Genomic DNA, 16,743 nt, shown 5'->3' on the forward strand with positions numbered 1-16,743 from the left:
CAGGGCAAATTACTTAACCTCTATCTGTCTCAGTTTCCTCAACTGTAAAATAGGGATGATAATAGTACCTACCTCACAAGGTTGTTGTGAGAATCAGATGAAATAATATTTGTAAAATGCCCGGCACATAGTGGCAGCTTAAATTTTTGTTTATTGGTCGATTAACAGAAAGATACTATGCATAGACTTACAGTTTTCAAAGAATGAGGAGGTGATCAGATCCACTCAATGCTAAAAGTCTAATAAAACCATTTAATTTAATTTTTTATTGAAAATGCAGAAGACATTTGGCATAAAATATCACACAATATCTCCCAGCCATCACTATGAACACAGTAGATCATTGTTCTGTCAAACTGTTAATGGCCAGTTACTAGAATATCAGCTAATAATGTGTGGGTTATTTCAATAAAGTCAGACCTATGAAGTCACAGATACAAATAATTTAGGGAAAATTCCACATTCACTTAGGCTAGAATGATGAAATAAAATCAACACTGTGAAATATAACAGTGATAAATGTAAAGTTTTGTACTTGCATAAGTTTATTAAATTAGAGACAGTTTCACGGCAGGTCCTGTGAAAGAGGCCACAAGATAGATAACTGTATGATAAGGGGGTGAATTCAGCCTCAGGAAGCACTGATAGATTTATAGCAGCTAGATGAAAGGCAGTAATGGTTCTGTAATCTATCTTAGTTAGAAATAACTGAGTGGAGGGTATAGTTCTGATCATTACCTTTTAAGAGCAGACTGATGAACCAAAGAGTGTCCAGAGGGGGGCAATCAAGAGAAAATGGAATGGGAGGAAAGCTTAAGAGCATTGGAGAGGCGTAGCCCTGAAAAGAGAGAGCATTAGAGTAAACGTAATAACTGTCTTCAGGTATTTGAAGGATTATCATGTGGAAAATGAAGCAGATCGAATCTGTCTTTCCCCAGAAAGCAGAACAAAGACCAAATGGAAGTTTCAAGAACCATACTTGGATAAATATGAGGTAGAACTTCCCAAAAAGGAATGAACTGATGCTTAAAGAAATTCCTTGTCCCTAGAAATATTCAATAAGAACCTGAATTACCCTCTCATAGAGAAGTAGTAGAAGAGATTCCTTCTATTGGGAAGATACGTGAGGAAAAATTAGAACTATCAAAAAATAAAATAGACTGCCTCAAGGGGTAATAGATCCGAATAAATAAATAGGAATACAGACAGATGACAGAGAAATGAACAAATCAATCAAATAAATAATAAGTATATAATAAAAAATAAATATTTTATAGAAATATTTCACATTATAAATAGATAAATATTTATTTCACATTATAAATAGATAAATATTCACATTATATTTATAGAAATATGTATTTACATAAATAAATAATTAAAAGAGGTAGTAGATTTTCCCTCCTTTAGTTGTCTTCAAAGAAAGACTAGATCACCACTTTTTATGTACGTCACAGAAGTAGCTCTGGTATAAGTAGTGGTTGAACTCAAAGGCCTATGAGGTTCTTTCTCGATCTGAGATTCTGGGAGACTATGTATATAACTGGCCCATGCTTTCCAGTCCCCAATTTGACTTGGTGCTATGTGGATTTGAAATGTGAGCTTTGGATATCCTTCAATTCTTTACTCAATAATAATAATAAAGAAGAGGGAGAAAGAGTATCTGCTTCACCAAATTTCATCAAATGGCCCATTTATTTGTACAGGCCTTTGGCCGTACCTTTTTGCCTCACCAAGAAGAGTGCTAATTGAGCCCCCAATGTTACAGTTACACTACTTTTAATGTAGATATGCAAGTATAAAGATAAAATAATATATAATGTCATAAAGATCATAAATCACATCCTATATAACAAATGGGAAGCACATGGCCCTGGTTTTATATCCTGCCCCTGACACACAACGGGTATATGACAGGGGCAAGTCACTCTAATTCTTAGTGCCCAGGCAACCTTCCAAGACTCTAAGTTGCGGTACAGGGGCCTGTGGGCATTGGTAGAGGGAATATGCTCACAGGGAGCTCCCTATGCCAGTGAAATCACTGGTCTCATCCCAAATTCCAATATAACACAAGCTATACAACACGTCCAAATGTATTTACATATTTCGTATCCTACATAAAAAAGAGAAGCTGTGTTCTATTTGGGATGAATATGAAATATAACTTACAAAAATTGGCAATGAATTGCCTAATAAAGGAGTGAGCTCCCTGTTCCTGGAAATAGTCAGAAACTGAATTATCACCTCTTAGCCATGTGATAAAAGTAATTTTTTATCCTAATTGGAATCAAAAAGACTTTGGCTTCTTACGTCCTGCTCCCATAACTAACCTCTCAGTGCCCCAGGCATCGATCTTCTAAGAGTACTAAATCTCAGGTACTTCATCTGTAAAAATGAAGGGGTTGTACTAGTTGACTTTCACAGTCGTGTCCAGCTCCCTATCTATGATCCCATAGTCCTAAATTACCAAGGTGTTAATAATTTACACTGGTGATGAGCAAAGTGGTCTCAACTGATCCTCATAAGACCTCTGTGAGGTAGGTTGTATTGTTATCTTCATTTTACAGATGAAACTGAGGTAGACAGAGGTTAAGTGACTTGCCCAGGGTCACACAGCTAGTGTCTGAGGCCCAATTTGAACTCAGATCTTCCTGACTCCAGGCCGAGAACTCTATACACTGTGTCATCAAGCTGCCTGACAAGATTTGACTCAATGGCAATACTACATCCTGATGAAATCATGTCTGGACCCCATGTACAAATACAGACATAGATATATAGTTAAATATTATATATAAATTATAAAACAGATTTAATTGATTGGCAATATTTTATAAGTATAATAAGCATATATCTCCCCATGGTACCCCTTTCACTGAGGCCCAGTTAATTGATTAATTGACCAAGTTGATTGGTACCTGAGAAAGTATTAAGGAATAATAGTAAATTGCTGCAGTAAGTGAAAGTTCACGTTAATATAATTAGTGAAGTGGGGAGAAAGATGCTAAAAAAAAAAGCGAAATAAGATGAAGAATCTGAGGCATAGTTAGGTTAAGTGACTTGCTCTCTAGTTTCAATAAATATGCTTGTAATCCCTAGCCTCTGCATATCAGGATACCTAATTCATTTTACTTAAAAGGTGGCCTTAAGATGTCTCCAGTCATGACAATTACCCAAAGAGCAAATTTGCACTACTTCATCTTCATGAAGTGGCTCATATTTATTCCAGAGGCAAATAAAATTAACTGTGAAGTGAGGACAGGGCTTTCTTCTGAGTAGGCCTCCTGCCACCCTACTCCCCTGAAATCCTGTCATCTTTCTCAAAAACTATAAATATTTATCTTGCTCAAATGCATTTATAATTATGCCAAGTGTGAATTTATATTTCTACAGCATCGCGCAGAAAATCTCAGGGTCCCTTCTGTTCCAACTCAGTTTCAAATGTCTCCGTTTGCCCATTGTAGATCAGAACATTTATAAAGTATAAACTTTAAAGTGCTAAATAAATGTGAGTTATTATTATTGTCATCATAATCATCAAAATTATCCTCTCGTTCCTGCTGCACATACTCAGAATTTTCTGCCCTTGGTTTCTCAGATATGGAAGTGAAGCAGATTAACAAACGGGCCTCTGGCCAGGCCTTTGAGCTGATCCTAAAGCCACCATCTCCAGTGTCAGAAGCTCCACGGACTTTAGCATCTCCAAAGAAGAAAGATGTGTCTCTGGAGGAGATCCAGAAGAAGCTGGAAGCTGCAGAGGAAAGAAGAAAGGTAGCTTTTAATAATCCTCTTCCTTTTTAGGTTCCCTTTTAAACGCACATTATTTTCCTCCACACGTTTCACAGGCTCCTACTGCAATTCCTTATGGAGATCTTCAGCTAATTTTCTCAAGGGCCCAATTTTTCTCAACGTAAATGGCAGTGCCCTGGGCTGGTGAGCCCTGGATCTTAATTGGCAATTTTTCTCACTATAAAAAGTATCATTTCATTCCTTTGTGAGTAGTTTTTCCCCTAAATTATAGAATTCAAAGCCGCTTGACCTATGGCTGTTGCACAGTCTTGAAACCCCTATCTCCATGGTGATTCTTGACAACATGAAGGTATTTTTTACAATTGTAACTGTCAGTTACTATACCTGGGACAATCAGAGGATGGGAGTAGGGAGGGGAACAGGCAGGGGGAACCGCAGGACACAGGGTCATCATGAGTTTTCTGTTACCGAAGGCTACTCTGGTTCGGGGGAGGGGAGGCAGGGTACAGAAAGGAGGAGTCAACAGGATGTAGCCATTGGCCTGTTACTGGAAACAGGGAGGAATTGGCAGGTTGGGGGAAATGGTCCACAAGATCCCGCTGTTTGGTACCATATAAATTCTCTGCCCTGGGGCAATAATCTGATGACCTCATGCTAGTTAGAACACTGATGATCTATGCACACATCATAGGATCCTACAGTCTCATATATTTAGAGTTGAAAGTGTCCTTAGACATTATCTCATCCAAGTGCTTCATTTTATAAATGAGGAATCCATGTACCAGAGAGTTTAAATAACCTTATCTTTAGCCACTTATTTCTACTGGTAAGATTAACTGTAGCATTTATTAAGCACCTACTGTGTGCTCAGCTCTGAGTTAAGCACTAATAAATAGCTTTAAAAAGAACAAGAAGCACAGTCCCTGCTCTGCTTTTGCTTAAAGGACACAAGCCAAATACAAATGTTCACCTATAAATAAATACAATACAAAACAATACACTAAAGCCAAAATTAAATGGAAGGTCCAGAGACTAGGGTTTTCTGCCTATTTGAGATTACTTAACCAGCAAATTCTTCTTGATTCAACTCCTGTTGTTGAAAATCTTTCTAAAAAATTGTCTACCTCATTAATTATACTCTTCCGTAACATTTCATCCATCACTGGAGACTGAGGTTCTCATACTGGCTCCAAGTTCACAATTCTAAGACCAATGATGTCTTTGGGGTGCTAATGCAGATGATTGGGCTGAATCTACACTAAACCAAGGAAACTCCATGGCAATTCCTTTTGTTCAATTAATTTATGTTTGCTTTGTTGTCTTTTCTACCTTCCTCCTAAAGGTAGAGGGTACATCATAGATTCAAGTTCATTGTGAATTCAGATTGATTAAAGTTTTGCTGACCCCTAAACCAGCAGCTCTCAAACTTTCTGGTCTCAAGACCCCTTTAAACTACATGCATTAAATCTATCAATATTTACTACATTAGAAATTAAAATGTCTTAGTATTATTATAAAGATAGTTTTGACTTTTCAGAACCTCAGAAAAGGGTCACAGGGATTTCTTTGTGTCCCCAGGCCACACTTTGAGAACTGCTCGCTTAAACTATCATGTACTGCTACCCTTGACCTTTTTTTTTCCTAGTATTACAGAAAATTACTTTTGGTGCCCATTGGCATCTATAAGTAAGTAATGCGAAGCACAGGTAGACAGTGACTTAAGATAGGAAACCAGGAACAGACCTGAAATATAAGAAGTCATAGTAGTAGTTTATCACACTTAGTAGTTACATATCACTTTACATATACTATCTCATTTGAGCTTCTTAGCCACTCCCAGGTACATATTACTTCCATTTTACAGATTAAGAAATTCAGTCCCAAGGTCACATGGTTTACAGGCAGCACGAGTAAGAGGTACACAAACTTTCCACTGCCTTTCACTAGTCCTCCAAATACTTTACTTGCATGGTTGGTGCTTTAAAGATACAAACCACTTTCTTATCTCTTTTAATGTGCACTATCCTGAACCTACAGTTCATATTGTTTCTGTTGCCTCCACCCAAAATGTTTCATTTGACTTCTAGAAGGCACAAAAATAAGAAAAAAGAAAAGCACCAAGTCAATAAAGTCAGAGTAAAATGATTTGGATACTCTTGTAACAAAGCCCTCTTGCGGCTGGTTCTAAGTGGATAAATTATGGGTCCTGTCACGTCCTCTTCACTCCTGCAGTCGTATCAATATGAACAATTTAATTGGACTAGAAATTTACAATTTGGCTAAAAATACCTAATCATCCGGAATGATGTTGCCCACAGATAACTCATTTTAGAATCCTATAAAATCTTTATGTCCATTTCACTTTTCTCCTACCTGTCTGAAACATTTATTAGGAAAAAGTCAGTATAGATTATGTCCTCATGGCACAGTTTTAATTAGCAGAAAGTCCAACTAATGAATAGGAAGTGCTATCCTTTTAAAAATCATTAATTGATTTTTCACTCTTAGATTACACTGTGTTAATTAGATTAGTGTTCTTCAGGGGGAAAAGTATTAAATTCTCATTAAAGAGACTATAGAGCTGGACTTCTGCTTTGGAAAAGCTGTGTTCTTCCTCCTTTCCATAGAAGTTAGAATTCAGATTTAGGGTCCATATACGTTCATTTTGTAGCTGCTTCCTCTGCCCTCTCAGCTCCATTCAATTGGATAATATTGTGGTTTTCTCCACACAGAAGAACTGAAGCAGATAGTTAAGGCAAATTATGTGAGTTATTCAGTATTTCAGGTTATTTTTAGTGCTATTGAGGAAAGAGGGGCCTTTAAGCTTGAGTTACTCAGATTGGCGTTCTGCATTAATCCCATTACTTTAAAAGCAATGCTATGAAGAGGCAGAGACTTCTTGGCAGAAAACTGGCCCAAGAGTCAGATTGATCAGGGTACAAGCCCAGCCTCTATTGTATATTGGCTGAGTGACCCTGGGCAAGTCACTGAGTCTCTCTCTCTCAATACATCCTAGCTCGCTAAGATTAGCAAATGCAGAGCAATTGCAGGTTGGCATCAATAGAGAGTGTTTTCTTACTACTCAAAGTTCCCTTTACCAATAAGATCCTGAGTTCAATCTAAAAGAAAGTAAAAACAATGATAATAAATGCTTATATAGCACCTTAAGTTTTGCAGATTACTTGAAAAATATTGACTCCGGGAGGTAGGAGCTATTTTAACTCTCATTTTACAGATGAAGAAACTGAGGCTGAGAGAGGTTAAATGACTTGGAGCATTTATTCCACAGACATAGAAAGAGGGAATTCATAATGTGTTTAAGGAATAATTGATACACTAGTTTGAAGGAAGGGGGAGAGGAAAGGACAGGGTATGTTTGTGAAAAATAAATAGTGGGAAATTAATAAAGAGGTAGAGGCATTTGAAAGATAGACTGGGAAGTTTGGACTTTTTTGTTGAAGATGATAAAGAACCTTTAAAGTTCTGTCTTTCCAGTAAAGAAAAACAGGTGACAAACATAAAGTAAATGTTTTCAGAACTTAATTTGTCAGTGGCAAATAAGGTAGAACAAAAGGGGCAGAGATTAGAGGTGGGGAGACCAATAAAAAGGCTATTTAAATAGCTGAGAGATGATGGAAAACAAGACTTAGGGTGGGCAGCACAATGCAATGCAAAGAAACCGTAGTTTTGGCATCCTGGATAAGAATGCAGGATCTCCTACTTCCCCACAGCGTGTTCTGGAGCAAGTAACTTTATTGATCTGGACCACAACATTCCAACTGTAAAATGAAAGCGTTGAATTATCTCAAAAGTCTCTTCCAGCCCTGAAAACCTGTGGAATAGAAAGGGAGAAGCAGATGGAAGAATTACAATGCAAGGAGGGACTGATATAATTTGGTGGCTGATTGTACGTGTGATTGAGAAGGGATCCAGCCTGTGCAGAGTGGATATGTCATTGGTGGAAAAGGGAGAATAGATTTGGAAGAAGATAGTTGATGACTTTACACATGATGTCTGTGTGGCAGGTTAACCAAGTGGAAATATCCAAAAAGTAGTTGAGAAAGGAGACTGAATCTCAAGAGGAAAGGTTAGGGAGAGTTTCTTGACTCCACAAAAAGGGTACACAAACTTCTGAAAAGCCACATTACCTTATTGACAGAACAGGCCAATCATGCCCTTGGGTGCTAGAAAGGTAGGTACCATGTTGTGGGTTTTTTAAATAGATTTTATTGATCTCTTTTGTTTTTTCACCACCTACATTTCCTAATGTATTTCTCTTCCTTCCTCTCCCAGAAAGCCATCCTTTGTAATAGAATAAAAAATGGGGAAAATTGAACTCTGCAAAACTAAACAACATAGCAAAAAAGTCTGACAGTATGTAGTCTTCTACACCCATAGTCATATCTCTGCAAAGAAGGGGGTAGAAGAAGTGAAGCAATGGATTTTGGGAGAAATCAAATCATTCCTACTCTCTGAGCCTTAATTTCCTCATCTATAAAATGACAGGGTTGGACTAAATAATCTCTGATAGCAGAATATTCAAGGGTAGGTAGAAATTGCAGTGATGTAAAGAATAGCTTGATATAAGGAAAAACCTCCTAGCATCTAAAGCCATCCAAAGGTGCGATGGGCTGGACATGAAGTAGTGAGTTCCCCATTATTCCAAGTCTTAAAGGGGAGACTGTATGACTACTTGTTCTGTGAGTCTATGAGAGTCATTACCACAGACACCCAAAATCTTATGTATAGGGAGCTGGTAAACCAGCATCCCCTAGGGGGCACTAGAATACCTCTTCACCCTCTTTCGACCTTGGTCAAAAACTACCAGGACTTGCAAGTCTTAAACCTTCCTAGGTTTCAGCAGGATTAGCCCTTCTTGTTTGTTCCCACCCAGGATCCTATGTATTGCCCCCTGAAATGAGAGTCTGAACCAGTTCAGTTAAACCAGAGTCTAGCCAGAGGACATTCCTCCGCTCAGAGATTTCTCTCTAATCCAGGTATTCCTAAAAGCAAAAGGAAGAGAGGAAACTTCTCTTGGTCCTCTAAATATGCTCGTTTATTTTCTAAACCAAACAGGATCCCTGACATAAAACAGGCAATCTCCACAATTCTGAGACCATTTGCTTATAACACTAATTTCATGGATGGCAAATATTCTAGATGGAAGTAAAATTAAATTCCAAAAATAGATATATGCTGAAGTAGAATACTGCATATAGAAATCAGTGACAATGAAATCGAATTGATAGTTTACCTAAGTGACCAAAAAAATCTCTAGCACCTACTTTGTGCGAGGCACTTTGCCAGTCACTGTGAGAAAGTAACATCTACAGACAGTGCCCACAAGGAGCTATATTCTAGCCAAAGAGCAAAGATTTGCCCACATAAAAACTTAATTAAACCTAATATGAGGCAATATATTAATTCTAGATCAAAATTAGAGACTATAAGTAGGCTCTGGGGACTTCATAGAAGGGGTAGCTATGACCTATTGTGGATAGCTTAGGCTTCTGAGAGGAGGTAGGTCCTACAGGAAGGGTAGGATCTACAGAAACAAACCAGGCGGGAAGACAGTCTAAGCTAGGGGACCGGCAGAGGTACAGAGACGAGACACATTCTGGGGACCTGAAGACACCTGAAGCAAAAGGCTTGTGTAGGGAGTGACGGTAGATGAGAATGGAAAGACAGTTTGAAGCCAAGGTGTGCAGAGCCCTGAATATGAGGCTAAGGAGTTCGGATTTTAACTTGTAAACCATAGGTAGTATGTCTGAAGGGTTACTATTCTGTTTTATTTTGTTTTGCGAGGATGTAAAAGGTTCTATTTTCATGACATCTCACCTGGTGAGAATGTGTAGGAGTGAATGGGATTTGGAGTAAGTTGAAGAGGATAGATACTAGAGAAAGGCCAGTAAGAGGCCTTTGCAACAGTCAATGTATGAAGTGAAAAGGCCTGAACTAGGACAGTGGTAGAAAAAAAAGGGAAGGCATTGCTGTAAGAGACATCGCAAAGGAAGAATATATACAACTTGATAACTGAGCAGATATTATATGACACTATGAGAGTACCATTATCAAATATCATAGGAAAGTGAACATGCTAGTTTGGAAGGAAAAACAATAGGGTAAGTTTTAAACATCATCATTTATTATTTACATTATTATATTATTATTTTATTAACATTATTATTTTGTTTTATTTTATATTATTTATGTAGTATATGTATATATAAATATAAATATTTCTATATTATAATATTTTATATTTTTAATTTTAATTAATATATTATTATATCATATTATCTTTTATAAAATACTTAAAGGTTTGCAAAGCACTTATGTTGAAACATTTAAGGGACAGAATGTGAAAGAGCCAAAGTTTGGCTCAATATTGAGAAATCTTCCTAATAATTTGAGTAGCTCCAAAATGGGATAGGCTACCCAGAAGGAATTGAGTTCCCCATCAGTGGAGGTTTACAAAAAGAAGTTGTATGACCAATTGTTAGGGATGTTATAGAGAGGATTACTGTCCAGGAACAGTCTGGACTTGATGACCCCTAAGGGCTCTTCCAGCTGTCACATTCTATGAATTTAAGAACCCTGATATCCTTTCTGATTCTATTTTTCTCTTAAGAAGAAATTCCAAACAAGTAGCAAAAGATGTAATATTAGTATTCAGGAGAAAGGACAGGGCTAAAGAGAGTGCCCCCTCCACACAAAGAGAATAGCTAACACCATGAGAAGGGATGAAGAAGAAAGCAGCAAAAGAGAAGAGCAGAGGATTAAGAATGGAGCTCTAGGGCACACCTCCATTGAGGGAATGATGAATAGGAGGCATCAAAAGAGACCAAGAAGAATGTGTCAAAGGAGAAGATGGTTGAATGTCCTAAAGATCAGTGAAGGAGAATCCCAAGAGGAGAGTGGTGAGCAGTATCAAATGCTGCAGGGATTAAGGAGGAGGCAGGTCTGCATAACTAGCATAAATTAGCACCAGATTAGGATGTGAGAAACCTTGGTTCCAGTCCCAACTCTGATGCTAACTGTGTTTCTTTAGTGAAGTCACAATGTCTCTGAGACCCATTTTCAATTTCTATGAAATGGTGGGTATTAGCTGATCTTTAATACTCTTTCCAGCACTAGCATTTTATTTTAGAATGAGAACTGAGAAAAGACCTTTTAATTAGATGAATGGGAAGTCACTGGTCAGCTTTGCTTCACCCTGTGAGTCAGCAAAACTGGACAACCAGTTGTCCCCAATCTTATCATGTGCTCTCCTTCTTGCCTATAGCCTCTTAATCTCAAGATGCAGAATTAGGATCAGGAAAAAGAAGTGTCTGTTTATTAAATAATAATGTAAGTTTAGCTGGTAAGATGGAAAAGATTATCTAGTTGTGGTATAAGGTGGGTAGAGAACAGTAGGACTATAACCTACCATGTACTAGGTATTATAATTCTCTTAATGCAGCCTAAGATCATTTTACTTGAATTTTTTGTTTTGGGGTTTTTTTGGCTACTATATTATACTGTTGACTCATATGGAGCTTATAGTTTAAAATCCACATTTTAGGGGAATTACTATCTAATGATGCTCTCCATAATGTACTTGAGAGATTGATTTATTGAACCCAACTGTGAGATTTTACATTTGTCCCTATTAAATTTCACCTTATTAAATTCAGCCCAGTGTTCTAGCTTGTCAAGATCTTTTAGGATCCTAACTCTTTGCTAGCTCTTCCTCTCTACTTTTTGTGCCATGTTCAGATTTGATAAGCATGCCATCAGTGCCTTTATCCAAGTTATTGATAAACATTTTTAAAAGCATAGGACCAAGGACAGATCCCTGGCACTCCACTGGAAACCTATTTCCACATTAACATTAATGAAGCTACTTTTTGGGTCTGGCTACTAACTGATCACTTCATCATTCATTTCCCACCAAGCATTTCATCTAACTCTTTCCTTTGTTCTTACCATGTTGTACCTTTTTGTACTTATTCTTGTATGCACCCTATGTACTCCAATACATTGTCAAGTTGCTGAGGAAAGAGACAAGATCTTTTGTATCTGTAGTGCCTTGTACATAATAGATGTTTAATAAATAGTACAGTGGCCTAAGCACTGGTTTTGGAAACAGAAAATGTGTTCAAATACTACCTCTGATTCTTACTGCCTGTGTGACATGGGGCAAATTATTTAGCTTCTGGGAAATGAGGGATCAGACCAAATGAACTCTGAAATCCCTTCCCACTCCACATCTATGAACCATAAATGATAGATTGAATTAAAGCTCTTCAAGAGAATAGTTTCCATAGAGTAGTAGTGGCAGAAACAAGATTATATAGGATCAAGAAGTGATAAGGAAATGGAAGCAGAGGCTACAGATCACTCCTTAGAGAAGTTAGTAGTAAAAGGAAGGTGATCGGTAGCATCACCTTCAATTGACAGCAAAGTCATTTGACGACATTTGGGCAGTTCTTTCCAAAATAGGATATACATATCTGTACATCACTATTAAGGAATAAAGATTAACAGATTGAACTTGCTAAGGGCAGGGGGGTTTGTCTTAATGTATTGGTATACCCCCAAATGACCCAGCAAAGCATCTTTTTAAATGAACATTTATTAAGCACCAACTGTGGGCAAGGCTTTTATGCAAGGCCTGGAACTCATCTTAGGGACAATAGGCACTGAATAAATATTTGTTAAGTAGACAAACAGATGAATTAGAGACAAAGGAGATGGTTAAGGGAGCCAAGTTGCAGGAAAGATGGAAGGTATGGGAATTAGAAAACATATGAGACAGTGAGGGGAAAAAGACAAAATGAAAGTTTAACGTTGGAAAGAAGAGGCATCTCTTCTGAATCAAGGAAGAATGAAAGAAGAAACATACATATAGACATATTTTAAGGAAGAGAGGCAGGAAAATGAAGGAGTCAGCCCTAAATGAGTAGGGAAAAAAATCTCTCATTTGAATCAACATTCAGGATTTTGTATTTGTTGGTACCTATTTTCCCATGATTTACTTTCTCATTAACCAACTGATTTTTACCAAATTAGGGCCAATTTTACGCTTTCAGGCTAATCCATAAGCTTGATTTCAGGTTCAGTTTCCTATCTTGAAACAAAGCCATGGTCAGTAAAAGTTTCCAAATGGGCATATCTTCTGCAATTGCACTAAATGAGAGTTACAGTTTCACAACCATCCTAGTTTTAAATAGAAAAGATCACAGCATCAGCTTTGGATGATTTACCTTTCTGTGTGCCAGGAAAAAAATTAGAATTGCCACATGTGTGAGGAGAATACATCCGTTACAAGCCAGGGACCAGGCTCAGAACACAAAAGTGCCACCTTGACTATGAACCAGGGACTTTTTTGTAGTTGATGAAGGGCTTCCAGTGATGCATCACAGCATGGACTTGAATTTACCTTGGTGCTCTGCACCTGCTGGTTCTGGGTAGCTCTCTTCTCCATCTGCCAACAGCATCTCAGCACTGGCCATCTGGCTGCTAGGTAGGAACATACTGCTCTGGGCACATTTGGGGCTGGAATTAATGCTGCTCCACTGATTGACTGGACCAAAAATAAATGTTAGGGGGAAGTTGTTATGAAGGTTGACAAGTCTTTGTCTCTCCCCAGTCCCTGCCCTTGTTTAAGAAAACAAACGGTCCCTTCCATGAGGCACCTGTTGTTTCTGAATCAAGAAATGAGGTATCTGCAGCCCAGATCTCCAAATCACAGTCCCCACCCTGTAGCTGACCACATAGGACCAGATTAATTTCATTTTTTAGATAAAATTCTAAAAAAGGAAAATGTAAAAATGCTTCTCTTTTCAAGTTTCATAATTTGGGGGGGGCAGTCCTTAAAATGTAATTTGCTAGGAAATAAGACAAAAGAGTTATGCCTACTAGCCCAAATACAAGTGGCTATAAATGGATCTTTTTTTAAAAGGTAATAAATATATTTTAAAATATGTAAACTTAAGGATTTAATGATATCCAAACTATCATGCCCTAAAAGAGAACCCAACCCAGACTATTCAGCTATCACCTCTAACTTTTTTACCTGGAAAAAGAGGTTTATTCTTGGTTATTTTAAAATATATGTATATACACATATACACACATATATATGTATATACATATATACATATACATGTATAGTTGTGTGCATATCCATATAAACACATATAATTAAATTTAGCCCTTAATCACTATTCCTGACAAATTCTCTTTTCATACCATGTGCCCTTTCAAATAATAATCATAATCTAAATATAATAAATAAATGATCCTCAATAAATAAATGACCCTTACTGATCTGTAGCTTTATTGTTGCACAGCACTATAAAATGGGCCTTTTTTGACACAGCCTCATGACAATTCTTTAAGGCAGACAGAGAAGGCATTATTTATCTCCATTTTACATATGGGAAAACTGAGGTGCAAGTGACCTTAATCCAAATCTCCTCACTCCTATGTCCAGTACTCTTTCCATTAAACTTCCAGATAGATAGATATAGACAGACAAATAGAGATAGATAGATAGATAGATAGATAGAAATATACAGACAAATAGATATAGATAGATAGGTAAAGATAGAGATAGACAGACAAATAGATATAGATAGATATAGACAGACAAATACATATAGATAGAGATAGGCAGACAGATATATAGATAGATAGATATAGACAGACAGACAAATAGATATAGATAGATATAGACAGACAGATAGAGAGAGAGGCATACAAATATAGATGGATAGGTAGATAGACAGATAGATGGATAGATAGATAGACAGATAGATACAGACAGACAGGCAGACAAATAGATATAGGTAGATATAGAGAGACAAACAGATATAGATAGAGAGAGAGACAGGCAGACAAATTAGATAGGTAGATAGACAGATAGATAGATAGATAGATAGATAGATAGATAGATAGATAGATACAGACAGGCAGGCAGATAGACAGATATAGATAGATAGATAGATAGATAGATAGATAGATAGATAGATAGAGATAGACAAATAGATATAGATATAGACAGGCAAATAGATATAGATAGATATAGACAGACAAATACATATAGAGATAGGCAGACAGATAGATATAGATAGATATAGACAGACAAATACATATAGAGATAGGCAGACAGATATATATAGATACATATAGACAGACAAATAGATATAGATAGATAGATATAGACAGACAGATATAGATAGAGAGACAGGCAGACAAATATAAATAGGTAGATAGACAGACAGATAGATAGATACAGACAGACAGGCAGACAGATAGACAAATAAATATAGATAGATAGATATAGACAGACAGATATAGATAGAGAGACAGGCAGACAAATATAAATAGGTAGATAGACAGACAGATAGATAGATACAGACAGACAGGCAGACAGATAGACAAATAAATATAGATAGATAGAGATAGACAGACAAATAGATAGAGATAGACAGATAGATATAGATAGATACAGGTATAGACAGACAAATAGGTATAGATAGATAGATATAGACAGACAAATAGAAACAGATAGAGATAGACAGACAGACAGATATAGATAGAGAGAGAAAGAGAGGTAGATAGAGATAGACAAACAGCTATAGACAGATAGGTAGATGGGTGTGTGTATAGACATATGTATATAAGAAGGAGCTTGGAGGTAGTAATACATTACCTAGGATCACTCTGAGTTAAACATTCAGAAAGTCTTTCACTTTGTAGGGAGGATGTCACATGAACTGTGGGATCATAGAATCCTGATTTGCATAGTTACATAATAAGAGAGCAATACAGTGATTCTCTCTTAGCCTTTTGGCACAATCAACTTTTTGTTTGCTCTTTCTGAAGAGGTCATTCCAAAGGTCTTTGAAATAACTATAAATTTTAAAATACATTTGGCTCTTCTCCATAGAATTCATATAGCAAAGTTTCTCTTCTATAACTAAATCTCATTGACATTTCTTAACAAGGCACTGTTGGATTAAATTAGATGAGCCTTTTTTTAGTGTAATTGGCTTAACAGCACTTTTTATTGTTAAAAATTAAATCATTAATTATGTTTTGAGTCGCCTAACTCACTAACTAAAATGTGCAAATAAGTCACAGGGAGACTTACTTTTGGGTCTAATGCTTCATAGCGAGTAATATATCCATAAATGATAGAGATTAGACAAGAAAATGAAATGATAGAAGATAAATTCAGTTGAAAAAAGAAAAGCAAACTGGAAATAGCTAAAACATAGACCTTCATATTCCTTCTAACTCATGTATATGTAGAGTGTAATCGAGTTTTAGATACCACTTAACTCAAATTTATTTTCCATTTTATTTTTGCGGTAATTAAACTCTTATAACCAGTACTATAACTAATGACAGTAAGCGATTTTGGAACATATATGAAGTGCTACTAAAATGTACAATAACTCTTCTCTGTGTCTCTTGATTTTCTTCCCCATATACCCTAGAGAAGAAATTATATCTATAATATGGAGTCCAGTGTGAGATTTATGTAAAGATAAAACATTCTACAATAAGTCACATCTCTTTCTTTAAGAGAAAGTGTAAAGAGGATCTTTGTCTTCCAAAATGTCACAGTTAACATTTATTTTCTATAAATATTATCCTCCTGACATTGGCATTACATCAGTGAGCCATTATCTTGCCCTATTATTCCATCCTGCTGACCTTCCGTCTTAGATCGATGCCATCCTGATACTCTCCAAGGTTGAAGAATTTTTCTCTGAACGAGCTCATTTTAACAACCCTCAGCAAATTCTGTCTCTGAATTAGTTCTAAATCATCAAGTATTTCCCTTTTGCAAATAGGCCTTCAGATGCTTAGCTCAGAGCTTTAAGCTAGAGCATTTTGCCTCCCCTAAAATGGATGCTCCTCTAGGTAAAATGAATTTTGATTCTACAATCCTCGTGTTTAATCATGTCTTGTTTCAGCTCCACATTTAAAGGTAAC

At 36.7% G+C, this 16,743-nt stretch overlaps 1 protein-coding gene across 1 annotated transcript in view; it reads left to right on the plus strand.

The window, feature by feature from the left end:
• Positions 1-16,743, plus strand: part of STMN2 (stathmin 2) — a 75,841-nt gene that overhangs the window by 37,526 nt on the left and 21,572 nt on the right. Inside the window, exon 3 of the mRNA XM_036744068.1 lies at positions 3,599-3,771. Coding sequence (XP_036599963.1) covers positions 3,599-3,771 — 173 coding nt within the window. The remainder of the gene's footprint in view (positions 1-3,598; positions 3,772-16,743) is intronic.

Source organism: Trichosurus vulpecula, chromosome 1 (genome assembly GCF_011100635.1).
Source record: "Trichosurus vulpecula isolate mTriVul1 chromosome 1, mTriVul1.pri, whole genome shotgun sequence".
In the NCBI taxonomy this organism is placed as follows: domain Eukaryota; kingdom Metazoa; phylum Chordata; class Mammalia; order Diprotodontia; family Phalangeridae; genus Trichosurus; species Trichosurus vulpecula.